The 27,922-nt window shown below is 32.2% G+C and overlaps 1 protein-coding gene across 1 annotated transcript; it reads left to right on the plus strand.

Moving 5' to 3' along the window:
- Positions 1–310: 310 nt before the first annotated feature.
- Positions 311–27,733, plus strand: LOC113396598 (uncharacterized). Its single transcript, XM_026634597.2, has 4 exons — positions 311–645; positions 26,117–26,290; positions 26,478–26,773; positions 26,855–27,733. Exons 1-4 carry the CDS (start codon positions 445–447, stop codon positions 27,543–27,545), a joined length of 1,362 nt encoding a protein of 453 aa, XP_026490382.1. The 5' UTR covers positions 311–444; the 3' UTR covers positions 27,546–27,733.
- Positions 27,734–27,922: the final 189 nt, after the last annotated feature.

Consider the following 27,922-nt stretch of genomic DNA (forward strand, 5'->3'; position numbering starts at 1 on the left):
TAATATCATGTCAGCGACATCTAGTTTAGATCACTGAAACTTCTATGTGATTTAGCTATGTTAGATATGTGTGGCAATAAGCTTGCTTTGCTTTGTGTATCGTTGTTAGTTAAATGAAACTAGATGGCGTTGTTTTATGATATAAATTTATTAAATATTTTTGAGCTCATATTTAATTTTTATCCAATAAAAATACAACATTTTTTTTATATAAACTCGTTTTCTTTTATTAAATACTAATAGTTTTTAATAAAGTGAAGAAAAAAAAAACAAACAAACGGTCTGTTTGTTATTGCCAGGTGCTTGTAACCGGCGTTCACCTTTAGTTTATTGCTCGCATCGTTAGTTAACGGTCGTGCAACTTTTATTTTATTCCTGCCCGAATTTGATTTATTCACCGATGAACTTGTGCTTCAAAACACCGCCGCTGGCTTCAATTACAAAATGCTCGCCCAGACCCGGGACTCGTTTTTGGATGACGAATTTGGAAGACCTGTAGAGTCTATTATGCGATGTGAGGATTTCAAAAGCAATTTTGCGCGAAGGCTTTCAAACCGATATATTTCCAGATCCTCAGTTTCTGGTTCAAGGCAAGACACTGTGTTGAAATTGCGTCCAGTTGAAAAACAGGAAATACTGAATAATGTAAGTATGTTTTATAAATAATATATTTTCAAAATATTACTTCCGAGTTCTAAATTCTAATTTCTTCCGTACATGCCTATAAAGATTTCAAAAGCAACGGCTTTTTCATAAAAATAATATTCAAATACTGCAGTTCATTATGTTTTAACATGAATTATTAAATAAAAGTTTATATTATACTTATACTTTGAATAATAAGTGTTATAAGAAAATGGTAACTTTATATACTTATCTATATTTTATAGGACGAAAGTTTTTGTATCAAATTGTTCAAATAACTTGTGATCTTAGTTAAATTATTCTATTTCCTAACTGTTAAAAATTTCCAAGTATTGTGTATTCGAATTATTTATAATTTTAAGTTACAAAATACAATATAGATAACTTTTAATTGTGATGGGTATTATTTTTTAAGGTTACGATCTAAGATCTAGGGATGAATTGCAATCTAATACGGATGTTTCAATTTTAATAAGTATCTAGACGTTATTACCTTTGTAATTTAAATATTTGCATAATAAAGTAATTTGTTAAATTTATTGCGCAAAAAAAATAATGATAGGGTTAGGTTATACTTATACATATTTACATATCCTGCGTCTGCAAAGGCCAAAAGAAAAATACCGATTGCCGTGGGGCCGTATTGTCTATGGAAAATACAGATATATGCAAAATACCTTTTTAAAGATAAATAATTTAATTAATATCAAGAATTGTGATTATAAATATTGTTATGTGAATATAAAAAGTGTGTTATTATTTTTTTACTAACAAATGCTAGTAACATAGCGAAAGTTACATGAAATGAAAGATATGTACTATACTGAAATACTTTTTTTATTTACAGATGTATTTATATTTACACGCTTGCGTGTGACGCGTTATGTCCGCGTGAATGGAAATACCAATTATTTTATTATTGATTTTAATTTTTTTTATATGACTTAACAAAACAAAGGATATTAGGTTGAGCGATAGTTAGCAACGAAACTATTTGAATATTTAAAATCAGACATCACATACATAATGTATAAATCAGGGCCCTAAAACCGCCAAGGTATTGCCAATCAAGGGATTTCAAATTCACCCTAGTACTTACAATTACACTGACGCACCTTTCAAATAGGAACACTGTCATACAGAGTATTGATATTTGCCGGTACAATAACACTGATGAGTACTTACTCACGTTTCATCATTTAAATTATTTATAAATATAATAAACGTGTAAATTTGATGAGAAAAGTCGAGTCATGTAAATAAAAGTAGGTTTGACACTTTTTTTTATACACTATACTTAAATAAAAAAGTCGACTCGTGCTATATTTTGCCGTAGTTTTTTTTTTTTTATTTAGAATAACTTCTAAATAGGCTAGTAAAAAGAGTTGTATTCAAAATATTTCAATCGCAGTGACAGCTAGAAGATATCAGTTTAATCGAGCTAGATAAGAAGTCCCGTGTGAAACTTGGATACTCGTCACCGCCCGCGGCCTCGTTTGACTGAGTTTCTACTTATATCAAACAAGGTCAGATATTAATCATAACTTATTCGCCAACAAAGCGTAAAATAAAAAAGTATATTTTTCTCCTGAGCGTTATGTACCATATTACATGATGTAATTGAGAAACGAAATTTGAATTTACATTTGAGCCAAAATGTTTGTTATTTGCATTAAAAAGTAGATCATGTATATTTGGCTTATTCATATGCTTATTTAATTTTAAAATCAGATTAGTAATGTGCTACCTGACGGTAAATTGTCCCTTCGAACCAGACCACCAACATTGGGACCAAATATATTATGTTCATCCTATAATTACAATGTTGCACTCATCCTCCAAACCAGAACTCAGCAATACTATGTAGGATTATTATTTGCCTTTAGAATAATTGGTTAGGTGGAAGCGATGGTACCAACCCCGACTGCATAAAATCAATGGCCTGCTTAAAGGTAAAGTGTTGTTCGCACAATTTCCGAAAACACAAACCATATCGACAATTAGATATAATATAAACCGAATTTATAAGTGGAGAATTTGCGCGATTGAACGGAGTAACGTCAGTAAGAGGATAATTAATTTTACGTTCATTATCTTTTTATTAAAGAAGGCTATCATATACTATACCAACTATAAAGGTAACTGTAGACGAGTACTCAAAGAAACATACATAACTACATATAACGCGAACTAACTGGAGCTAGTGAGTGAAAATAATAAAGATAGTAGACATACAGAGCATAAAAATAATTGTGTACTAAAAAGTTTTAATAGCATGTTTGGAAAAAGAATAAAGGATATTATTGTTATTAATAATAATTACTGACTGCTTAAAATATATAAGTAGTTTCCCCTTTACTTTCGCAACACGCTGTAACCTTTATATGTATTCGACCAATCACCCTAACAGATGAAGCAAAGGCAGCCCCCTACCTGTTTGACATTTAGTCCCGGATGTTAGGTAACGCTTGGTTAGCCTCTATTAAATAATGAGCCCTTTCCCATAACGCAGGTCTGTCTGCTTTAAACAAAAACCAGCGTTTTATACTTTACCATTGTCGTATTCCGTCACGTTACAATATTATTATTTAAAATTTATATTTAGAGATTGATTTGTGTGAACTGTAATGGAAGGCATTGTAATTTTATTTACATATATTTCGTAAAGTGCGTGTTTTAATTTAATGTATTTTATACAAGATAAATAATACTGATTCGCATGATTTCAAACTTTATTCAATATATAAATGTAATTTATATGGTTTCATATATTTTTGGTTTAAGACAGTTTTACGATGGAGTGTGTAGTCAATTTTGCTTTAAATCGTCAATCGTTCTAATTTTCAATGACGTCACAAAAATTGAGTTATGAAACTCTTAAGTTTACCTCAAATCTCTGTACATGCAATTTGATTATCATTGGTTATGTTGCGAACTTAATTTATGATTACGGGCAACACAGCATTTTAGCAGTCATTACTAGTCTTAATCGGTTTTATATTTACACTAGGGTTAACAAGGAAATTGCTCCTACTATGCTTGTCTTAAAAAAATTATTGATTTTTGTTCTCCTGACCGTACCGATCAATCTCATTCGCATCTTCTGCATCCGAAGCGACATTGGCGAAATAATATGAGCGACACAACTTAAAGCCGTTACTTAATTACACTAAAAATACTAATTAAATCGTCTTGACGTAAAGTGCAATATAACGCAATTGAGTTTTATGTGTACGACAAAACTATTGTTGTTGTCTTGCGGTTTGTTTTGTGATATATGTATAAAGTACTAGCAGTACTTGCTTGAGCCGCACGAAATTTATATAAAAAAAATATATATTTGACCTAACCTATAGAAATTAAACTGCCACCCACAATTTGACTCCTCGAGGTGAATTAAAAAAATGACCTATGTCTTTCCCCTGGACTCAAACTATCTCCTTACCAATAATCATATAAATTGGTTCAGCGGTTTAAACGCAAAGAGATAACAAACAGAGTTACATTCGCATTTATAATATTAGTATAGATTTTAATGTGATTTAATTTTGTTTCATCATCATCGTTGAAGCTAAGTGACAGTGGAAACGAGTTCTTACATGACTTTTGACCCGATGCTCACCTGTCTAGACGTCTTGGCGACATGGGAATAGCGTTTAACACTGTTAAGCTTATTTTGTTTGCGAATGTTTTTGATTTGTGCTTAAATAATATTGGAAAGGATGCTTTGATAGATTCAGGTAACATAGTATATATAGAGCTTATTTATTTGTTTATTTTCATCTGATTAGGACGGCGTTACCACTTACTCTAATAGTATATGAATATATTACAAAAGAAAAGAATTAGTTAACATAAAACGAGACAAATATAGCAAGAACTCTTTTTATTGTATCATTAAATTAGTCCCTTACATAAACGCGTTCAAATAAACAGTCTTTAACTCTATGTAATAACAATAAAAGTGTATTATATAGCTGCAATGTTTTTTTTTTCTTTTAATAAATCATCGTCGTCAGCAGATAATATTTTAATAAGGCAAGCGACTGTTACTTGTCCAAACTTGCGTTTTCGATATTACGTACAATTTCGTGTACAGACTTGCAAAGCGCTATCCGCCCGACAATGCTTAATGGTTGTTCAGACATGAACTTAATCACTACTATAAATGCTTGATGCCTGCCTACCTTTTTTTTTTATTTTTTTCGTCATCAGTTTGAGAGAATCACAAACAAATTCATAGATTTTAATCGCTGAAATACTCGTAGGGTTACTAAGGATAGACTTAAAAGCACCAATATTAAACAAATTTAAATTTAGTTTATATTTTAGTGTTTCTCTCAAACTGTGGTTACAGACACATGCCAATAGGTGGTCCACGAGAAAAATAAGTTTGGCAACTACTGAGTTAAACAATAATTTAGCTCTTAGATTTTAATTGGAAAGAAAAATAATTTTAAGTATCTTACATAATTGTCAAGGGAAAAATAAAGTTTCGAAATCTCTCATGTCGCGTCCGATTGCTGTTTGATTCTCACATGAGTTAACAGCCAAGGAGATACGAAGACCAAGGAACAATGGGTCGGCGTTATCTGCCTTTCATATCGTGAACGTTTCAACTTACAATGCTGTATGTATACATACGTTTCCGCCAGATACTTCAATTTACACCCTGTATATCACGGTGCCTGAACACGACGTACTGTCGTTCTATTCGATATTCTAGAAACAGTAAAGGATAATTAAAAAAAAAGTTGAGCGATTTTTATTTCCTGTCGCTTAGAGGACTGGACATTAAAAGTGTGTGATATAGCACAATATATATTTTAAGTGATTAACAAAGTATAAAATATTACAGAAGCATTTATGTCAATCATCTGATTCAATCTCTCCTAGCTTTTCGAAGCATTATCTATGTATGTGTCTTTATAATAGTGGGCAACGATTATCAAATATACTCCACGAAGAAAACAGTTAAGTCTTGTGAAAGTTACAAGTTAGATCCTAACCAATTATATTGTCATCATAAAGTCATGATCTAGGTTTTTTTATCTTAGTATCAATTCGGACTGGCATTTGGCGCATTTGGGCGAAATTATGATCAGCGCTCAACAGAGCCCATGGACATTAGAATTGTAAAATACATTAATCATTCCTTAAATTGCCAAAGCGCCCCTAACATTGGAGCTGAGAAGATGTGTTCCTTGCGCATGTAGTATATAGTTATATTATACTGGCTCACTTGGAAACATAGCAATACGGTATTCCGTATAGCTATGTTACAACACATGGTGTTGTTTAGCGGTAGGAAATGTAATCATGTATGTAAATGTAATCAATAAAAATGTATGAGGTCCATATCCAGATGGGCCTACACAAAGCCGTGTAATATCTATTATCATTTTCACGCTTCAATCAAACTACAATTGTGCAAACGAATATTTAGTATTCTTGTATGCTCTTTTTCTAAAATAAGCAAATGTAAAGTTATTACTGAAGTTAAATTTTTTAACTATACTCTTAACTAAAATTATAATTGCGAAAGTGAGATAAACCTAAACCTGAAGCCATACCCCTCCCCCTTCCGACACTCAACGGTGGAACTAGTTATATATTATAGTATATATATATATATATATAAAGTTCTACTTAAACGCCAATTTCCTCTTAACGTCTTTGCTTTCCTCAAACGTAATAATTTCTACTGACTGTGTTATTAGCATCTCATGTCCAAGGGGTCTGTATTTACTAGGAGAAAAATATATCAGGATATTTACATCATGCCAAATGGTTTACACTCGAACACGAAATTGAACTAGACGTGTGTTCCATGTTGTTGGTAGGTAATTTTTATTTCTGTTGCGTGTTCTCGCTTCAATGGCTCGTAATGGCGGTATTTGCATCCGTAATAACTGATTTACAGATAAATAACATTGTGTAATGACGTCATTTATATTTAAATCAGTGAAAAAAATATTTCGTATATTATTTATTAAGGAAATTATTATAGTTACGGTTTTTTATTGCTGTTATATGTTTTGGATTGTCTAATCGGTGTTAAAATGATCTAAACGCGAGTTATATTTTTAGTAAAGTTTTATTTCTTAGTAATTTTATTAAGGCGACGGTTTGTGTGTTTGACAATATCTGAATCAATACTCAAATGTTTGAACGGGTTTAGTCTAATATGATATCATTAGTCGTAGAACAGTATACTCAAAAAAAAAATTATAATTTTGGAAAAAGAGTAATTACCGAGTTTCTTGCCAGTTCTTCTCGATAACCTACAGAAGGATTCTACATTTCGAAACGGTGGTAGCTAGACATTAACAACATATAACGAGTCTTAAGTACTCGTAAATATTTGGTTCGATTATTTATTTATAGTGAAGCTGACGGGTAACATGTCGAGCTATCGTGTAAGAATAAAGTCAAAACTCACATAACTCGATCGTAATGCAATGTAAAAAGTGAAATGCGACATTGACTAAAATAATTATAACGTTCAAAAGATACACGCATAAATGTAGCCGTAACTCCGTAATTCGGTTTTCATCGTTTCACTAGTTACATACGAAGTGAGTTTAACCGAATAGCGCTGCTGTTTCGAAATGTATCTTTTGATAAATACAATCTGGAGATAAAAGTTTAACAGCACCTGTCATTTACAGCCATCGCAATAACATAGAATGTTTTTATAGAAAAAAAATGTATATGTAGGGACGAAATAAACTTATATATGTTCTAATAATAAAATAAATTATTGAGGACAATATTTATAAAATAATATTTTAAAAAAAAAATGTTTAAAAGGCTGTAAAGCAATAAGCTAATAACTAATTTCTACCGGGCAAAGGTAGACGAGAAATATTGTTTCATAAATAAATAAAGATGCAGGTGTCAAGACTGCAAACAAACATACATACTAATAGTTTATATTACATCTAGAGAGGCCTACATTATAGTCATTTCGAAAGTCAATATACTTATATTTATAAGTAGGTAAAATTATTAGTTGTCATTTAATATACTAACCCAGTTAAGTATGTTACCTTGGTAACAGGAATCCTCGTCTTACCTTATGGATGAGTCTAGAGCTGGTCTCAGATATGGCGCCTGTTCATCTTGACCTGAACGCAGTAACAACCAGACCAAAAGAGGCAACATGAGACCATGATAGACTCACTGAAGCAATTAATTGTTAATAATATATTTCTTATGTCTTCGAAACCGGATTACATCGACTCTCGAACTTGGAACGTCGTCTTTTGTTTTTGTTTCTGATAAATACGTATTTGTCGATATAATTTTAAATCGACAAAAAGTTGAACGCAAATATATTTCTAAGGACTGATATTTTTTATCGTGAATTTTAATTGATTTATTCACAGATTAGAAATTATTTACGTCTTATTTCAAGGCTGATGAAATGCCTATGTGTAAATCCAAGTCTATCATAGTATCATAGTATTTAGTCTTTATTTAGTATGTGCCCTTGAATACTTTAGGTTTCAATGTACTAGTATTTTCGAGCGACATTCCAGATAACGCATTTATTTATCATTTATCGACAGTTACAAGAATTTAACTGTGAGATTTTGTTGCAGATTTTTTCCTTTCGACTTTACACGAAACATTAAAGCGATGTTGCAAATAAAAAAAAAAACAAATTTTATGTGGAACCGGATGTCTCGAATGAGATTGATCGATTTGGCTTTCAAGGAGATATATTTAGATTATTGAATTGTTAGAAAAAAAACGTTGGTATATATCAAAGTAAAAACTTCTTTGGATCTTTATCGTGTGCGTAATTTATTACCCAACTACGGATGGTATTCAATTTTATCGGGCTGTGTGTGTGTGTGTTTGTCTTAACTTTCTCAACAGACAAAGAAGACAGAAAAAAAGGTGTCGTTGGAAACGTCTTTATCGTCCTGTTGGCCAACTATTTGCGGTGGCATACGACCACAACTATCCTCTAAACGTTATTTTATCTACGTGTTCGACTGAAATATATAAGGTGTCTACTTATTAGATAACAAAACGTTTGACGATAGTTTGTAGTTAAGAATTTCGCACAAGAAGATTTTCTTGTTTGGTATTTAACAGAGCACGATTTGTTCGGTTTTCTTAATGTCTGTAAACGGAAATATTAACGCAAATACGAACTGTTGGTATAAACTGATGAAGTGCATGTTAAATGTAGATCTGAACGATACGTGATCTGAAACGCCGAAAGGAGAGCAAGTGAAGTGTACGATGTTGATTAAAATTTTGGTGGTTAAACAGTGCGGGCGGAACTACGAACGTGCTTCCGCACTTAAAACAATGTGTTTGATTGTATTAAGTATTCACATTACAAGGTCTTCCATATGTTTCGTTGAGCCGAGATGGCCCTATGGATATAACACGAAGATTTTAATCGAAGATCGCGGGTTCAAACTCGGGCAGGCACGGATGAGTTTCGTCATTTACCAAACGAAAAAAAATTGTGCTTGTAACCCCTAAACTGCATTGAAGGAACCAGCAACAGTCTCTACTTAAATATAATGTCTTTTCTCAGCATTGGGACCTATACGAACAATTGCTTGAGTTTATTATAATTCTATATTTATAATATAAGTGACTGTAAGATTACTTGATTGGTTTGGTGGTCGGTGGTAGGGTTTTGTGCAACCTCGTCTGGTACTCCGCATTCATCATAATTATATTCTACTGCCTAACAGCAATCCCTAGTATTATTGTGTTCTGGTTTGAAGGATGAGTGAGTCACGCGCATGAGGATCGTTGTCCCCAAGGTTTGTAGCGCATTGGTGATATGAAAAAATATTTATATTCTTAGAGCGCTAATGTCTATTGACAGTGGTTACCGCTACCATCAGGAGGCCCATTTGCCAGTCCGCTTAAAAAATCGTAACATAAGATAAAAAAAAAGACTATAAAAAATGATCGAATCGTTTAGAGATTCGTAGTAGACTGAAACTGGTTTTGTTATAAAACATTGTGATATTGTGAATAACCTTTAAAATAAAAATATTAATACTAATTTTTAATTTATAATCAGTACGTCTAAATAATATATTAGCTTTGTACAAGTTGGTATATATAATTTGCTTTTAATATTTCCTTAACATATAATTTAATACGATTATCGATTTTTTTTCTTTTCAAGTATAAATTATCCAATAAATAATTGTGTAAATTTTAATTGCATATTTATTATGTATTGAACGACGAACATTTTCCTGTTTTAGGTTGTTAGTCTCGAATGACTTTTTAAAGTGATTGTTAAACATACACCTTGTTACGTAATAACAAATTATATTGCTCTTAAAAATTATCTCAATCAAGTACCACTTCTTATAAATTAGAATTTATGTACTGCATAATTGAGAAAATGTTACTGGGAGTTATTGTTACAAATATCATTACTAGATAAAATAATATTTGTTACAAAAACTTTATTGAACTGATTTTGATTTGATTTGATTTGTGTTGGTTTCAATATACCTAACTCCAAGGAGTTCCTATCGTCATTTCCTTGGTATTGAAAATTTACACATTAAACGCATACAATACTGGCAGATTATTGAGATTGGCTTTTATATTTAAAATTCAATTATTTATTCATAGTAATTATCATGATTAAAAAATATTATTATTTCTGAATTATTTTTTTAAATGTTGTTGTTATAAATGCTATTGTTTTAATGAAGTTTAAAACATAAACACCATGCGTATTATAATTTCCACAAAACAATTTACTGACTTACTTTTCATTAGAAAGTAACAAAAAACGAGATTAATGATTATTTAGCGGAAACCGGAATTTAGGATGTTGTGATTTCTATTTTTTTCTTTATATTTATAACGTCATTGTGGTTCCGGTAGTGTAGAATCACCCTTTCTCATCCTGTGGATTTTGTAATAGCAGACTAATAGCACCTGTGGCGGTAAACGAACCTTTCAGCAATAACATTCTCAAAGAATTTAGATGTTTGAAGCCGAGGTATCGAGCCAGTTTTGCCAAATCCTTTTCGGTCAGTGCTAAAAATATACTGCCCCGGCCCCACGTAACTACTTCATCAATTTTAATTTCAATCATTAAAGTTAATATAGATTCGTTAAAACGAAATCTGATTTAAATTGTAGTTATTAAATTTATCTCGTTAAGGGCTCAAAGTCTCAAATAAAAAGTTTTTATTTATTTAAATATATGAAATAAGGATTGTTAAATGAAAATATTTTATAATTATAATTTTTTAGATTATATAATGTATACATTTTTAACCGTAATAATATTTTTAAGAAGTAAGAATATTTTTAAGTTTGAATGCTATATGCTTTGTTGAAACTTTAAATCCTTCCTTTTCAGATTATCGTGTTGCGTCAAAATAAAAAAAACTCATTTTAATTTTTTGTCTGTAATAGATGACCGCGCGATTTATTTCGTTCTCGAAACGGTGTCCGACATTTCAATAATTGTAACGCAGTTATTCGTGTAGGTACCCAAACAATGGTGAATGGTACCGTTGCGGTGTGGGAGGAGACGGTATATTCGCATAGCATTTAAGGTGTTCGTTTGTATTAGAAATATGATGCGGATTGTGACATTACAATACATGGATTAGTTCAATACGAGTCTCGTATAAAAAAAGTTTTACTGAACATTATTTTATCTTTACTAATCTTATTATAAAATAAAGATATATTATGTATCGATCTTGTTACTCTGTTTAGACTAGTTACATAATAAGTTGAAAATATAAGCAGTCATTAAAACCTATCTTATGACTCCCTTGGCAGTTTCTGCTTAGAAGTCAGAAGTGTTCTCAATCATACTTAAATATAAAAAAGCAATCATAAAGTCACGGCTAGAAGTGTGCTCATATATAATAAAATAAGAGCGTACATGTACAAAATAAAATAACATTAATTCTGACAGTCGATAATAATCAGTGTATCAAGTTGATACTTTCAACTCCGTGTTATTTTTCCATCCATGCATTAACCCGTTTATTTAAATATGAATTATTAACAACAACGTTCGTATTATCCTCCGGCGGCATACACTATACCTCAAAATGTATGCAACATCATCGAACTATCCATACATACATACTAAGTATGTTAGTCCTAAAACTGTAAACTAACTTAATCTTTAAGGATTCAGTAGTAGTTTTGGTGTGAAAGCGACCTAAACAAAACTTTACGGGCTCTTCCGCGTCGTTTAGTAGTTTAAACGTGATTGATGCAGAAGAAAACATTTTTTTATTAAGTATAATTCCAAAGTACATACTCGTTAGTACGTCATATACGTACCATGTATTGGTATTACCATTGGTATAATATGGGACACGTGAAATCCTCGAATTACAAATACAAAAGAGACGGACAATTAAACTACTGGATGAATTTATGTTATCTATTTAATAGATTTTGTAACGGCATTTAGAATTATTTTATTTTAAATTTCGTCTTTTAAATAAAAATAATGGTCTCACCAAAACTTGGAGGTTTTTCCTTTGGTGCTGAGTTGAATGACTGATGTTCGAGATCGACATGTTTTTTTATTATGAAACGTCAAATAGTTACGAACCTATATAAAAGTAAACTAAATTTACTGTTATAAATATGTTTTTGTATTATTTATAACTACCAGATGTACGTTTAATATAAATTTAACATTTACTAGAAATCTGCCAATTTACGAAGAAAAAAAAGAGATTCGTGTAATATTGAATACCGTCATGGTATATATGTCTTAATAAACATAAAAAATCACGTTCAATTGTTTTAACGAATCGTATAAAATTAAAACACTGTATGTTAACTCTAATACGCATCACGCTTAAATCAAAATAACTTTGACAAAATTTGGTATGGGGATGGTGGGTCTCGAGGAATAGGTTAATTGTCAACGCGAAAATCATCCCTTAGTGTTCAAATTAACGGGGTTAAGATGTTTGTATGCGGAATCAATAATTTCTTAAGTAAGGAAAATAAAACTCATTATAATTTAACTTTTCGGTTTTTTTAATCAACTTTGTGGGTAAGGTAAGGTTATGTGCTATAATTTTTATGAGATCGCGCTGGTGAAGCCGCGAGTTCTGTTTGTTGTTTAAACAATTAGAAAACACGCTTCGTTTTAAAAAATAGTGCAAATAATAATAATTAAGAATTAAATTATAATTCATTTGCGCAAAAGTTGTAAGGAGGTATATGTTTGTGACCTTGTTCGTACAGATGCAAGCACTCGTTTTTTTAGCATTTCAGCTCTTTTATTGCGTGATTTAGATTGCGAGCGAATATTGACATGTGCTTTAATTAACATAACTTAGTAATTAAATTGGCGGAAAATAGTAATTGCTGACTTTATTGCCGGCTCTTCTCGGTAGAATCTACATTTCGAACCGATGGTAGTATGTAATGGCTAAATTAATATTATAAATACGAAAGTAATTCTGTCTGTCTGTTATGCTTTCACGTCTAAATCATTGAACCGAATTTGAAGAAATTTTGAATGAATTAAGCTTGAACCCAAAGGCTTTTATGGTTATTAGGTCATAGGCTTTCAAATCCAATACAGGCGGCCGAATTTATAATCCTATAAAATGACAATCCAAATTGTTTCTTAGAGCCCAGTTGAAGTATGTTATGATTCGATTAAAATAGTCCACATACGACCAGTGGAAAATAATCATTTACTTATTTAATAGAAATGGTCTCTCTAAGTGACAGTTTACAATATAGCCTTTTTTTTTTTTTTTTGTTTAACGAGGAGGAAATGCATTTACGCATGCCGCCCGGTCGGGGGACCGGGACGGGTATGTGGGACTCAACCGGGGCCTAATGCCCCGTGCCAGGGCAGATGCCCTGTCCTACCCACTAAAACCATCCTCGGGTTTCCACCATGCCGCCGAGTGGTGAGGCCACGGGATCGCCAAGGGCATGCAACCGCGACCCCACCAGCGGCAGCCGCCGTAAGGCGGCTGAATATCCATGGAAAGCGCGCCTAGTGCGCGCCTTCCCCCTCATCCTCCATGTGGGAATGTGACGAACTCCCCCGAGTCCGCCACTGGAGGCTGGGCGTCAACGAAGCTGACGCCCTGCGGCGGATAAGATGGTAGGCTCCGCCGCCGACCGCCGGTGTAAAACACCTGGGAGGCTCGAGTAGCGAGCCCTCCCACTCCCTCCTAGCCAACGAGGCCACTCACATGGTTCGCCCTGACGCCGATCAGGGACGTACCAGGAGCGGCCCCGCGGCATCCCTCCCGCCAGTCTTAGCCGTGGCCGACGAGCAAGCTCAAGCCGGCCCCGTTCCCCAGGGTACACCACGAGGAGGTGACTGACATGTACCCCTTACAATATAGCCTAGTCCAATCGAGGTACGGAAAAATATAAACAAACCTTAGATTTACGTATATTATGCGATTTACTAATAACTCAGCTATACTGTGCCCTACAAAGAATTTATGATTGATATATCTTTATTTATTATACACGCGATTACACTTGAATAATTATTTTCACTTTAATTTTACTTCCAAAATTCCGATAACAGTTTCGACGACGTTCGAAATGCAATTTTTTCGCAAATCTATTGTAAATATCATTGATTCATCAAGTTTAATGATATATATAAATTTTGTTTATTTGGCTTTTCTTCTCTTATATTTGAAATAGAGTAAACAAACAAGAAGACAAACAGTAAAGTTACGCCACAGCTTAATATTATATCGGATTCTATATATATATATATATGATGATAAAGTATGTCTTTAATGAAAATGAAGTACATGTGCCTTTAAAAACGATAATTCAAGACAAATGTCTAACTGTAGACAGTATAGTACACGTTTAATGAGGTCTAAGAACCCATAGTTCTAGCAAGTCATTAAGTATATAAAATGCCTAATTCTACCGTTACAGTTGGAAAACGATGTGTTGTGTAATTTAAGCGTATAAGTAAAAATACTTGTGACTCATGCTGCCCGGATCCCGACAATTTAAGTAAATGTATGGCTCGCGCACCCAACCGTGGTGAACGCGTTGCTATTATCTACCTAGGGAATAATAAAATGCGTTTAGTCAGTTTTCTTTTACTTATAGATACTCTTACAATTCGAGGGAAATTTTATAAAGGATTTCTTTATCGAATTTTTCTTTAATATTTTTTTACCAATGTTGTACTCGACACGGTCTAGTTGATATCTTAAAATATCGAAGTTGGATTTGAATCCCGGGTCATCACAATGATAGTTATTTAGTTCAGTATCCCCTTCCGTGGTTGCACGTAAAGCCTTACACGCCATGTCGAATGCATTTTGCATACAGGATAAAGATGTCGAAATTAATTAAAATATTTAGTTATTTTTGTTACTTCATATATTCTGAGTTTATGCGATAAAATAATTTCGTAATTAACTATTTAATGACCTGCACGATATGGTCGCGACGAATTTGCTATATCTGGTTATGTTAATTATCAAATCCTGTCTTTATCCGGTTTAGATAAATAAGAGTATAAATCATTTGTGCAATACGCGCAGAAACCTTTTTTAAATTAAAAAAATCCACAATTAAAACCTATTTCATTCGAGTAGGCTTTTCTCTTAAAAGCTTCCTCGAATGCCTGTTAAGTACCTAATTATTTTCGACATTAATCGTGAATTTTTGGATAAACGATTTTACAGAACAAAAAAATGGAATGTATTGTTGCTCAGTGGTAAATTACCACTGAGCAACAATCATCCCTCAATTTAAGCAGAAGATCTTTTTCACAAGAATTTCATCCGTCGTATGAAGATTTCCCGACGATTCACCTTCACCCAAGATGAATATAATCACAAATTAATGTAAACTGGTGCTGCCCGTTTATGAAACCGCGATCTTTGTACAACAATAGTATCCATGTTCAAACAATGAATTGGACCATCTCGGCTTTAGAATATAAATATATTATACATTAATACGAGACGTCTATTTTCTCTATCTAAATTTATATTAGCCGAATTCATTATAAATTATTCTAAGCGCGTTTATATTATAATTTTATCTCAAAACATAATATAGTATATTGTTATACGTTTTTTTGCTTCTCTTACGTAACCGAAATGACCCGAGTCATTTGTTGTGTTGTGTAAACGTTTTATAATGAATAATTAAATAAAGAATAGGTACTTAAAGTAAAACATTTTAACTCTCTTTTTCTCATAAAATTTTATATCCACTTTAACTACTGAATGTGATTTTCTAACTGAGGAGCTGAATACTAAACTAAATTGTATCTTTGTACGTTGTTTTCACAAGGTTTTATTGAACTAAGTAAGGTTTGTATGTGTGGGTTTTGCAAGTAAATTTTAAACAAATTTGCACCGAAAATTGAGAATTACTGCTTTATCTCGTAGCTGTTTTTTGTTGCGGTGGTCGAAAATTGGAAAATTTTAAGTTGACATGTTTGTTTCTTTCCACTCTTATTTTTAATTTTTTAATTACGGTACTAAAGCTTGTCGATACCTACCGAGCTAATTGACGAAGCGAAACAAAACAAAAAATACATACTATAACAGGCTATGCATCACTAAATTCAATGAAACAAATATATATAATTATTGTCTATAATTATATTTATAAAAAGAAAAAAACTTTATTTTTTATATAAAAAGGTAGCTAACCTAACCTAACCCGGCTTTTGACGCGTGCAATAATAAATCTCCATAAAGTGAAATATATATGAAATACATATTGGTGGCACGGCAGTACCAGTATTTTTTACGGACGGCATTAAAAAATCATCGTAATATTAATGACATTACAGCCAAACACAAAACCTTAATTAATTTTATAAACCTCATCTATTGGTGAAACTCGCTAGTCTCATTAGTTTATCGCGTCCATACGGACAGACTGTCGCGACCGTATTTGTTTTATTATAATACTGTAAAAAACACTGGTTATTAATTACTTTAAAAGCTACTTCGAGGTTTAATTCTATATGGATCAGCTCTTTCAATTTTCTATTTAATCTTTTTGGTATTGTTTTTATTTTTATTATTTAAAAAACAGTTGTATATAATTCGGAATGTAATGCTTCATTGAATCGCCGATCTTTTCATTTCGAAGAATACACGATTGTTAAAAATAACTATTTTCGCGGCTTCTTTTTGTCGTACTTTCCATTTGACAACTTTAAGTAGAATTTTCTACTGACTACAGTTATTTAAAAAAAATACTGTTTTAGTTTTTTTTTATTAAACGTAATACCTTTGAAATCAATGCAATTAAGTTTAGTAAAAATAATATTGAAAAGTAAGTGAAGGTAGTCTGTAAATGTCACTTTGCTTGGCTAAGGCATAGTCGCCTTTTGAATAGAGATTCAGGAGCTTAATCCACCACGCTTATTAAATGTGGTTCGGTGGATATATGACTGGTTTAATTTGACACCAGTAGGTTTTCTCATAATGTTTTCCTACGCCCTCGAGCACGATATTAACTGTGAACTCAAATGAAGGGTACGAATATTCATATTATGATACCTGAGTTTGAGCTCAAATTTATCGGATCAAAATAAAACCAATGTTTTAAATCTTATTATAAAATCAGACCCACACATGCAACTCGTAGGAGTTCCGTCGGTCGCCGTCGTAATGCCCGCGACGCTTCATAAATACGAATCGGGCACCAGCTCTAATATAAGTATATAAAATACAACCGACACGGACTGAAGACGTGACGGCTTACAAGGACAACTACACACATCTTTATTTTAATAAAGTTTTATTATATAATTTAGTCTTCTCTGTATCTTAAAATTTCTTTTTTTTCTTTACACGCTGTATAATAATGTGACCTGTTACTGTATGTATTATTCATATCTTGAATCTTAATTTTAAATATTTAAATTATAATAATTTAATTTATTAACAATATGAAATAATATAAATATACGTAGTTTAACATTTAAATTAATAATAAAAATAATATCAAACGCTTCAATGAAGTTAAAAATAATTTAGTAACTATTACGACTTTTTTTGTCGTTTACTATTTAATTTATTATTTTATTATAATCAAGTTGCAAACAAGTTAATTAAATGTATATTATTATATATAAATATACATAACTGTTCATTACCTTTATCCCCATTTAGTCAACTGATTGCGTTTCCTTCTTTTTGTTTGTTAGTTATTGACGAGCTTTAGTGTGACCAACAAAAAAAATGTAATCATGCAAATTCGTAATATATATTTACTTCAATTTTGATTATGGTCAAATTTTATTTTATTTTTCATAGGTCATAATTTGAACAGTTGTCTTCATGGTCACTTATAAATAATGTAGCTTCCGATCAGTCAAAGATTTTTAGAAACGGATCAATGAGATTACACCCTACATTCAAACAAAAATTTTTTACCTCTTTATAATATTATTAACAGGAGGCCGCTGACAATTTCTAAGTGTTATTGCATTGCGTGTAGACTTCCTAAAAAGTTACGTAAATACACGTGAACGATCAAGCGGTGAACTGCATTTGAATTGTTTTGTAAATAAATTTAACGTTAGAAACGCTGAATGTAATTTTGGAACGAATGATATGGTAACAATTACAATGTTTGGAACTGATTGATAATTTCAGTGTTATATTGTAATTGAGAGGGCATATTTAATTTAGTAGGGTTTTGTGTAAGAACTGGGTTGTTACCACGCATCCTTCATTAACCGCCAAGCAGTTATAAGTAGTATTGTTGTGTCCCGGTAGTCAGCTAGTGTAACTATAGGGGCTGGTTTGTGGCGCAATGGCGTTGTCAGTGATGCTTAATATTTCTCACAGAGTCGAATGTCTATGGTTACCACTGACACCAAGTGGCCCATTTGTCAGACTTTTTACATTTAAATGAAAAAAAATATATATATCGCTATTTTAATCTTATACCGATAACAGATAGCTGTTTCACTCGGAACACACGTCATTAACATTTGTAGTGTGTTGTATAGTCTGTCTTGATATTTGACTTGATATTTCTTAAACCTCGTTCAAACAAACAAACTCTTCAGCTTCGTAATATTATAATAGATTTATAAGAAAAATCTGCAATCCGTATTTCTCTTTAAGCTCTGTATTTATACGTATTATATAATCACAGAAAATACGCAAAAACATATAAAATATCTTATCAGCAATCGTTTTTGCATTTATAAATATTTATTTAAAAAGTTACATAAAAGATTTAAAGTTACCGTTAAAACCTCGATCCATAAAACGCTTGGTGTTTTAAATTTCTAATTCTATGCAAAATAGTCTGGGATGTATAGAACAATCTATGGTAGGTAATTAATACCTATTAGGTATTTAGTACCTATGGTACTTATAGTTAATAATACATTACAAATCGTTGCGTAATTACAAACAATACAAATATTTCGTTTGACACGATGGTATTGTGATTTTCACCCTCTCTAGACTCTTAGATTCACAGTCCGATAGGATCCAGAAAGAGACCAGACTGTAGGACCTACGGCCTTATCAAAAACTAATTTGGACTTGTCTTAAGTCGTTCATTCTAGCCACTAGATCAAGGAGTGAAAATCTGGTCGATAGTGTAGAATAATTGAAATTATGTGATCTGTTGTGATTTTAAATAATATTAATTTATATGTTCTTCGATAAACTATCCAGAAACTATGTCCCATTTCAGCATTGTGGAGTCGTCCACGCTTGGACAACGGTAACAACAAGTTGACTTAAAACAAATTGTAATGTGCTCGTTGTCTCGCGTGACTTGTTCGTTATATACACTTGCCAGGACGAGGGTAGGGCGCCGTCGCCATAGCTTCCGAGGGCCCGCAGCGGATGCGTCCGTCACGCACCGTCGCGTCACGGGTTTGCCTCACCACGCTAACCGACCGATTCGAACGTTCGAGGGGTTCTCGACATACAAATAATAAAAATCACGTGCCATCCTATCACGACTCATTTTACAATCGTTGTATTTTAACCTCATGCATTAATTTATCATTGACCGATTTAATTGTAATCGAATCCAGGCTTACTTAGATTCATTACAGTGTACAGTTCGACTATAATTTATTTAATTCTATATCATATTTTACAAATAAACATATAGCCTAACATATTGAAGTGAGGCATTTGTGTCTGAACTGGATAAATGGAACTCAAAACATATTTCACAAAATGAGTAATTTTAAATAGTACATTAAGTATATTATGACATCAAAACAAACAATTAAAATGAAACATAAAATGAAAAGTAATATGAGGTTATTAAATTAAAAGTTTGAAGTAAAATCGTAGTTTCGTTTATGAAATTGAACGTTAGCTTACCTTAGTAGGTAGCCTAGCCTTGGACCGTGGTTCCGTGCTAATGCATCTGACATCTGAGAAACGTAACCAAGCACCTCGCAACTGGATACTATGTAATAAATCTTTGTGTAACTAGTTAAATAGGTCACTGTGTGAAACATACAACGATCGTGTCACCAACGACTACATTTTCAACATTTTTATTAGACAAATAATTTACGAAAGTCACCTATATGAGTTCTTAAAAAAGTATCGAATTTTTTTTTAAAACGGGATAACTTTTTCAAATTTAAGTGAAAAACGTAATATGTGTCAAATGTATAAATAATTTGAGTAAATTTCTATTACAAATTACACGAATTCTGACTTACACTAGGTTACATAAAAATTAAACTATAAAAATAATATCGAATTAGTCTTACAATTTAATTTTATAAACACTTTAAAATCGTCAAGATAAAGTGTTAAATTAAAAAGGATCGTCCGAAAACTACTTTATCTCGAAAAACGAAGTAGTTAGTTACTTTATTCGAACATTTTTTATACCCTGCACTTGCCGCTACAAACACGAAAGTCACCGACGACACGTCTGTGGAGATTAGCGAATATGAATGAATAGTATCATCATCAGATATGTCGTGAGTTAAAATGACATTCCATACACATTTTGTACACTGTATCAATGGGGCATCGCGTTTGATTGTTCGCTGTTAGCACGGATGTTGTTGACTGCCCTACTTTATTTTATTACCATACATTTTTACGCTTCTATAGTTATATATGTTTTTATTATAAAAAAATACATAATATATATATATATATATATATATATATATATATATATATATATATATATATATATAGATTTATTTAGATATATAGGTAGTGTTTTATTTTACACCACAATAGAAATATAGAATTTACCATAATGATTGCGTTTTCTTCCATATATCTACATCGCTCAGACTTTATTAGGGTTTGATAGGATTAAATTTTGCTCAGAAATTCTTTTCATTGCATTCCTTGTAGGAATTAATCGAAGGCAAAGAAAATAAGTCAAGAAGAGAAGGGACAAGGAACAAACGGAGCGTTTTTTTTAATTTGTTTCCTATGGGATTAAACGGGGTATAAATTATATATACATAGATAGATTTGTCAATATGATAATCTACTGTTTTTTTTTTAATGTCATGAGACAGTTTAAAGAACAATTTCTGTCGTTATCCTGGGTAATGTAATAAAGTGTGTATCTGTATTCATGTAGTTGGAAGAGCCAGCCAGCTTCTGTCCCCTTGTGGGTGTTCCCACTACAAGGGGACAGAAGCCAAATAATCAACATTTGACATCGAATTGACGCATTATAATTTGGTCCAGAGCTTCAATAATCTATGTTATTATCATGAGTTTGCCATAAAAGGCGTTTTGTACATTGATGAAACCGTTATCGGAACTTTGGAAGTAAAATTAAAGTGAATTTAAGTAATTAAAAGTGGAAAAGTGTTGTTTTATTAATATACATAATAATCGAAATTTGTTATATTACTAGTTATAATTACTAGTGAAAAATATTTAGCTGTTAGTATATTGATTGAAATACGTAAATATAAATTCTGTTATTTCTTCGATTGGAGCAGACTATATGTTATGTATACAGCTATAGTGTATGCGTACAGGCATTGTTATAAACTATATGGCTAAATGACTCAGCCTATATCAGATTTTCACTGTATATTCATTTTGAAATTTATTTTCTGTACGATTGTACGTGTCGACGTCTTATTTATAAATACGTCTAAATTATTATTTTTTATACTTAATTCTCTTGATTTTTATTTCTATTTTATATCTGTGCGTGTAAAAATGTATTATATCTATACTAACATTATAAAGAAGTAAAATTTGTCTGTTTTTATGTAGAGGATAATCTTCGGAACTAATGAGCCAATCCAAAAGATTTTATCACATGAGTGCTGTGTGTTCCGGTACCCTTACCTAAATAGGCTATTTGACAAAGCGAAAAATAATGTGTCAGTTATTGTAATCAGTATATATTATGAGTTTAAAAAGGGTTATTTATTAACGAAAGTTTTAAAGTAATAATTTAGATTCAAAAATCCATAATTTGCCTACTGCATGTGGATTATATGTGCCACAGATTACAATACAGGAAAGTGACGTCATCGACACCATCGCAGTATCATATTGTCAAAGTAGCGTTTTCGCGCGCTATTTAAATATGGAATTTTTAATTTGATACTTTTCAGCAAATATGTACTAGAATTAAAAAAATCCAAAAAATATTTTACTGGGTTCCTTAACCTCTACTAAATAATATAAAATGGATTTTGAAAACCAGTCAAATAGCCTATTGTATCTGTGCGTAGCCGTGTTTAAGGAGGTAAATGTAAACTAATTTCGTATCAGCTTTGACATTGAATATGAGTAACAAATATGCATTAGAGCACATAACATAACATAAACAGCCTGTAAATTTCCCACTGCTGGGCTAAGGCCTCCTCTCCCTTTGAGGAGAAGGTATGGAGCATATTCCACCACGCTGCTCCAATGCGGGTTGGTGGAATACACATGTGGCAGAATTTCGTTGAAATTAGACACATGCAGGTTTCCTCACGATGTTTTCCTTCACCGCCGAGCACGAGATGAATTATAAACACAAATTAAGCACATGAAAATTCAGTGGTGCCTGCCTGGGTTTGAACCCGAAATCATCGGTTAAGATGCACGCGTTCTAACCACTGGGCCATCTCGACTGCATTAGAGCAGTGATTCTTTAATTTATTTAACACTTTATTACACTTAGCAGAAATAAAGCAAAAATCATGTTTAATATACAACAAGTTTAAAAGGCATACCTATATTTTAACTGTTCGAATTGGTCGAATTGAAATGAAATTATATAAAAAACAAATGCCAACTACAATTATTATATTTATATTTATTTTAATTAAGGTTTTAAACTGTTAAAATGATTTGATTTCTACAACATAGTTTGAAATGCAGTAATTTCCATACGTAATTGACCATGGTCGAGAGGTTACGTCGGATACGCGTACATCTTGTAAGGTCTTTGTACTTTTCAACGTCTCTTACTCAATACGTTTAGCCTTCTAGTTGAGTTAGTTTTTTGGAAATATTTTGTTGATATGTTAGAATAATCTATATTCACTCGTACACATACATTTGTTTTACATCACGCGATAAATATATTTGTATAATGGGATCGTGTATCGGAGACACGACTCCACACTTTGACACATTTTAGACTACTTATTTTAGCACTTCACTACCTCGTTAGCATCTTATTAATGCTTAGGTATTACAATTTTACCATGAATTTGGTGTGTTTGAAGACAGGTGATATGAAACAAAAACTTCATACATCATGTTCACATAGACAATTCGGAGCGATAGTTTTCTCATTTTTGTTTATTATTTATAAAGCGAATATTATTATTTATTTTAAGAAAATTGTAACCATATGCCATGTTTATTAGGTTAATACTTTAATAAGTGATTTTATTCAAACGTAGCTATATCATAAGTATTTACTGACTCTGCCTAGTTGATGTAAGGATACAGATCCCGAGGTTTTGGGTTCAAACCCCAGGTCGGTCCGATAAATTTATGGGTTTTTTCTGCTTAAAAATTCTCAGTACTAGGCCGAAGTCTGGAAGCCGGAAGTGTGTACATTCTCGCGCCTCGGAAAACACGTAAAACTGTTGTTACTGGGCCTGAACTCTTTCCGGTCGTGCAGGATATGCCGTCCCATGCGCACACACTTGTGTTTAATATGGCCGGCGTAGTTGTGTGGTCTCCAATGAGATTGGTCGATGAGACCGAAATTGGTCAGAATAGGAAAGTAAAATTAAAAAAGAATCAAAAATAAAATCTGCGTTCAATATACATTTATATTCGTTTGGAAAAGTCACGAGACGTACTGATGAAAGTAATTACGGGAAATATAATCCCGCAATCTTTCGTCAGCTCGTTCAACTTTTAATAAGATTCAATGTCATACCGTGTTCTAATTAAGTCAAGTTTATGTTACTGTCGACCGTTATTTCTTCCCATTGTTTAAACTTGGTAAAACAGTCACTTACCCATCCATAAGGGTAGACTCGGTCAGATATAAAGGTATTACTCTATTTAAAGAAAAATATCAAACGGAATTACAAAACTCATACATTCTTGTACAGGGTAAAAATGTAAGCATTCATCATCAAACAAATACCGACTTATATATATTTATAGTACACTAACTGCCCTGACTTCTTGGGTGAAACAAGAATTTCATTTATTATGTTGTTGCAGCGCCACCTACTGGGTCGAATGAAAACCATCCAGGGAAAATAAACACAAACAATTCCAGATAAATCGGGCCAATCGCTTAAAAGATTCGTTGAGATATGAAACCTTAATAAATAATCTATTGATTTATTTAACTGACATTTTTTTTAATCTATTTCAAATCGATTCGAATGAAAATGTATAACGTCACTATTAAATGAAACCTATTTAATTTAGTCGATACATACTATATTGAATGATTGATGACAGAATTGTTAAGATTGATTAGTTTAGTTTAACAATAGAAGGATCAATAAGGTTACAGTAAACGTTATATTAAATTCTATCAATTCATCCCACACGTGAATCAATTCAAAGAGCCGATGTATTATTTACTATCCAATAACGGATGCCGAATGAGATTTTCTTGTTTACATAATCTCATGGATGTCAATACGCTACTTAACAACAGCCGTGTGACTTGTACGACTACCATTTAGTAGTTTTGCTCCCAAGTTTTTACAGCGTTTTACACAAAGAGGATACCGTTATTTGATCTGTTTTTAGTGAATAGCTATTCGCTTCGACTTCGCATGGTTACAATAAAAGCTTTCTTTAAAATATTTATAATACACAGAGGTTTTTCTTTATCTATATTTAGGAAATATCGTAGCACTATTTTTATATGCAATTTTAATGAGATTTCATACGTAGGTAATGTTTATAATTTCCTATAAGTAATAATTTAATGGTTATTATTATTGCGCGTAATGTATGACTATCACAGGTTTAACTAAATTGGTTCCACTTAAGTACAGTCGTGGTAAGAAAAGGTTCGTCACCTTAAGGTCTATTTTCATGAGCTCAGTATGCGCGATAATCTACTTTTCCGACTGAGTATGACATATTGAGTTAGAAAAGGTTCGTTACCTTAAGATCTATTTTCGTGTGCTCAGAATGCGCGATAATCTGCTTTACCGACTGAGTATGACATATTGCGTCGCAATGTACACTATTTTGAACCTAGTTATCATACTATGTTAGTTTAATTTTATGTGCAGTTTTCTGTTTAATGCTTTAGTTTCAAAATGTACTAAGAGTTTACGACTTTATAAAGGAATGAATTTGAAAACTGAAACATAGGTTTTCTTACTCTGACTGTACATTCAACCATTACAATTTAATGATCAAAATATATCATTTGACAAATAAACAACATTAATGGTAACTTTCTTTTGTTTGAAAATTATATCTCTTACTGCAGCTCATACATAGCAATAGGCTTGAAGAAATTGACAATCCATTATAAACTACATATTTATATAGTGTTATAGTGAATTATAGTTATGCTAAATAAAAGTTCTTTTCCTGTTTCAATGGTAAGTGAAGTGTATTAAACTGGATTAAGAAATGTAGCATCTTAGATTCCGTGGTGGGTGTTACTTTGATGGTGATGTTTGTGACTTGATGAAGGTGACCATGTACCATGAGGTGGTTCATTTACTTTATATGTAATGTATGTTCATCGCCTTATCATCTGTCTTGAATAGATTCATAAATTCGCTATTTACTTTTTTATATGATGAAAAGTTAATTTCACTAAATTTTACTTGAGTAGTAGAGTAGTACTTTATTTGAGTAGGCACATAAACACAACTACTTAAGAATGTCGGTTCTACCAATAACCTACCTAATAACTGTCTCAGCAACAATTTTAGTGAAATGTCTTTTTGCGTTTTATAACTAGGTTTCGAAGTGGAATTACAGTTTAATGACAAACAACAGTAGATTGACACAGTTTTTCAACAATATGTCTTATAAATATAATTTTGTTTTAGGTTCCAGAAAGAATTGAGCAGTGTTCTCAACTTTCGAAGAGTAGTAATTTAGAACAAAATGGAGAAATCGTCAAGCCCCCAGATAAGATGATCAAGCAGAATGCTGACATGCGAGGCACGGAGGTAAATGCTTTAAACATGGAAGTGGACACATTAAGGTGGCAGCTAGCACAGGTAATATTTAAAAAAATATATACATAACACTTTATTGGTGCACCAATGTTGATTATATTAAGAATGTTTGTATTGACTAAGCAGTGCGAAATGCTATGCGAGTTACTTGCTGTGTGCGAAATGATTATCAATAATGTTTTTTTTTTTTAATTTTTAAAAATGTCAATTTGAGCGTGATCGTTTTCAGACTGAAGCCAACAGGCAGATGCATATAGCTTTACTTAAGCAAATAGTAACCTTTCTAAACAGAGTTAAGGAACACATTGAATGCCAAAAACATGAACCAGATGTAAGGTTAGATGCCGTGTCACCGATGGTGTTTCCGAGAACCTTAAATATAACTGATTTGCCTCGTTCCCGATCCGTTTTGCATGTCAGTAAAAATCTTGATTACTCGATAAGCCCCGTAAAGAAAATCAGTACAAGGAAAATCAGCAAATCGATTAGTAACGTTAACGGATATAAAGATTGCAGCAGCATTTGGTGAGTGTGATTACGCAATTTTAATCAGCATTGTTTACATTTTAAACTTGCAGGTATTAAAGTATTTAACTCTCATTTTAGGAGTCATTCGAAGTTATCATTGGTCTCCGAAAACGAGACTGGACAAAAGTTGACAGAAGAGATGTCAAGGTTAATCACTCTTGCCAATACAGTTCTTAGCACTAAACTTCCTGACCTAGCGTGTGCATGTCTCGGTAATCGAACTGATTCAACTCTACAATTGACTGAAGACGCCAAGAAAGATGAAGTGAATGATCAAAATGTAAATGCATCTTTAAGCTTGTATAAGAAAACAGAAAACGAAAAAAATGTCCTAAATACGAGTTGCGACAGCGAGGCTTACAATGGCATAACTAACAAATTCGCAGACATGGAGAATAGTATTTTGAATGATTTTATTGTATCGCAATCCCCGCTTAGTTTCGGGTCGGAAAACAATTCTTCCGGTGTAAAGTTATTCGAACGAGAACAGCCGGGTACGCAAAACGGCTTGGTTACATCGTGTGGGAAAGTAGTGCGAACAGTTGACAAAAGAAACGATTACAATGCGTCATCAAATTTTATAGAGGATGAAAGTGGTTTTTCGTCTATGAGTTCGTTTCAGGAGATCGGCATACCGATCATAAGTATAATACCACCGTCTCCGTGCAAAGAAGTTGATTATTTAGAAGAAATCGCTGACGAAACAGAAAAATGGAAAACGGACACCATTGAATTGGATAAGCAAAGTGTTAAAGTATTTTGGGTTTGATTTCTTAACACAGACACGAACTGTTTTGACACTGCGATACGATTACAATATTTGTAAATCAAATTTAATGCTTGCAAATACGATTTGCTTTTAGGTAACATTCATTGTCATTAACTTTATTTATGTCTTACACTAAGTTACAAAAATAATTATGCCGTTTTTATTTATAATAAAGACAGAGTTTTAAATGGTGTATTATTTAAAATATCTAGAGAAAATGAAACTAGACAAACCTCGTTATTATGTCAATGACCTTGTAACTAAAAAAGCCGATTTTGTTAAGAATGCCTTTGATTAGAGAAATTTATAAAGTTATAAGCAAATTTGTTTACAAGATTTAATTCTGGTCTAGGGTGTACATATTAATAATGTTAATT

The sequence above is a fragment of the Vanessa tameamea genome, chromosome Z, assembly GCF_037043105.1.
Source record: "Vanessa tameamea isolate UH-Manoa-2023 chromosome Z, ilVanTame1 primary haplotype, whole genome shotgun sequence".
Lineage (NCBI taxonomy): Eukaryota > Metazoa > Arthropoda > Insecta > Lepidoptera > Nymphalidae > Vanessa > Vanessa tameamea.

Bases quoted from the DNA above. Each gene is read 5' to 3' on its own strand.
- LOC113396598 (XM_026634597.2), top strand. From the start codon at position 445: ATGCTCGCCCAGACCCGGGACTCGTTTTTGGATGACGAATTTGGAAGA. The intron at 646-26,116 runs GTAAGTATGTTT...ATTTTGTTTTAG, and splicing joins AACAGGAAATACTGAATAAT to GTTCCAGAAAGAATTGAGCA. The intron at 26,774-26,854 runs GTGAGTGTGATT...CTCTCATTTTAG, and splicing joins AAAGATTGCAGCAGCATTTG to GAGTCATTCGAAGTTATCAT.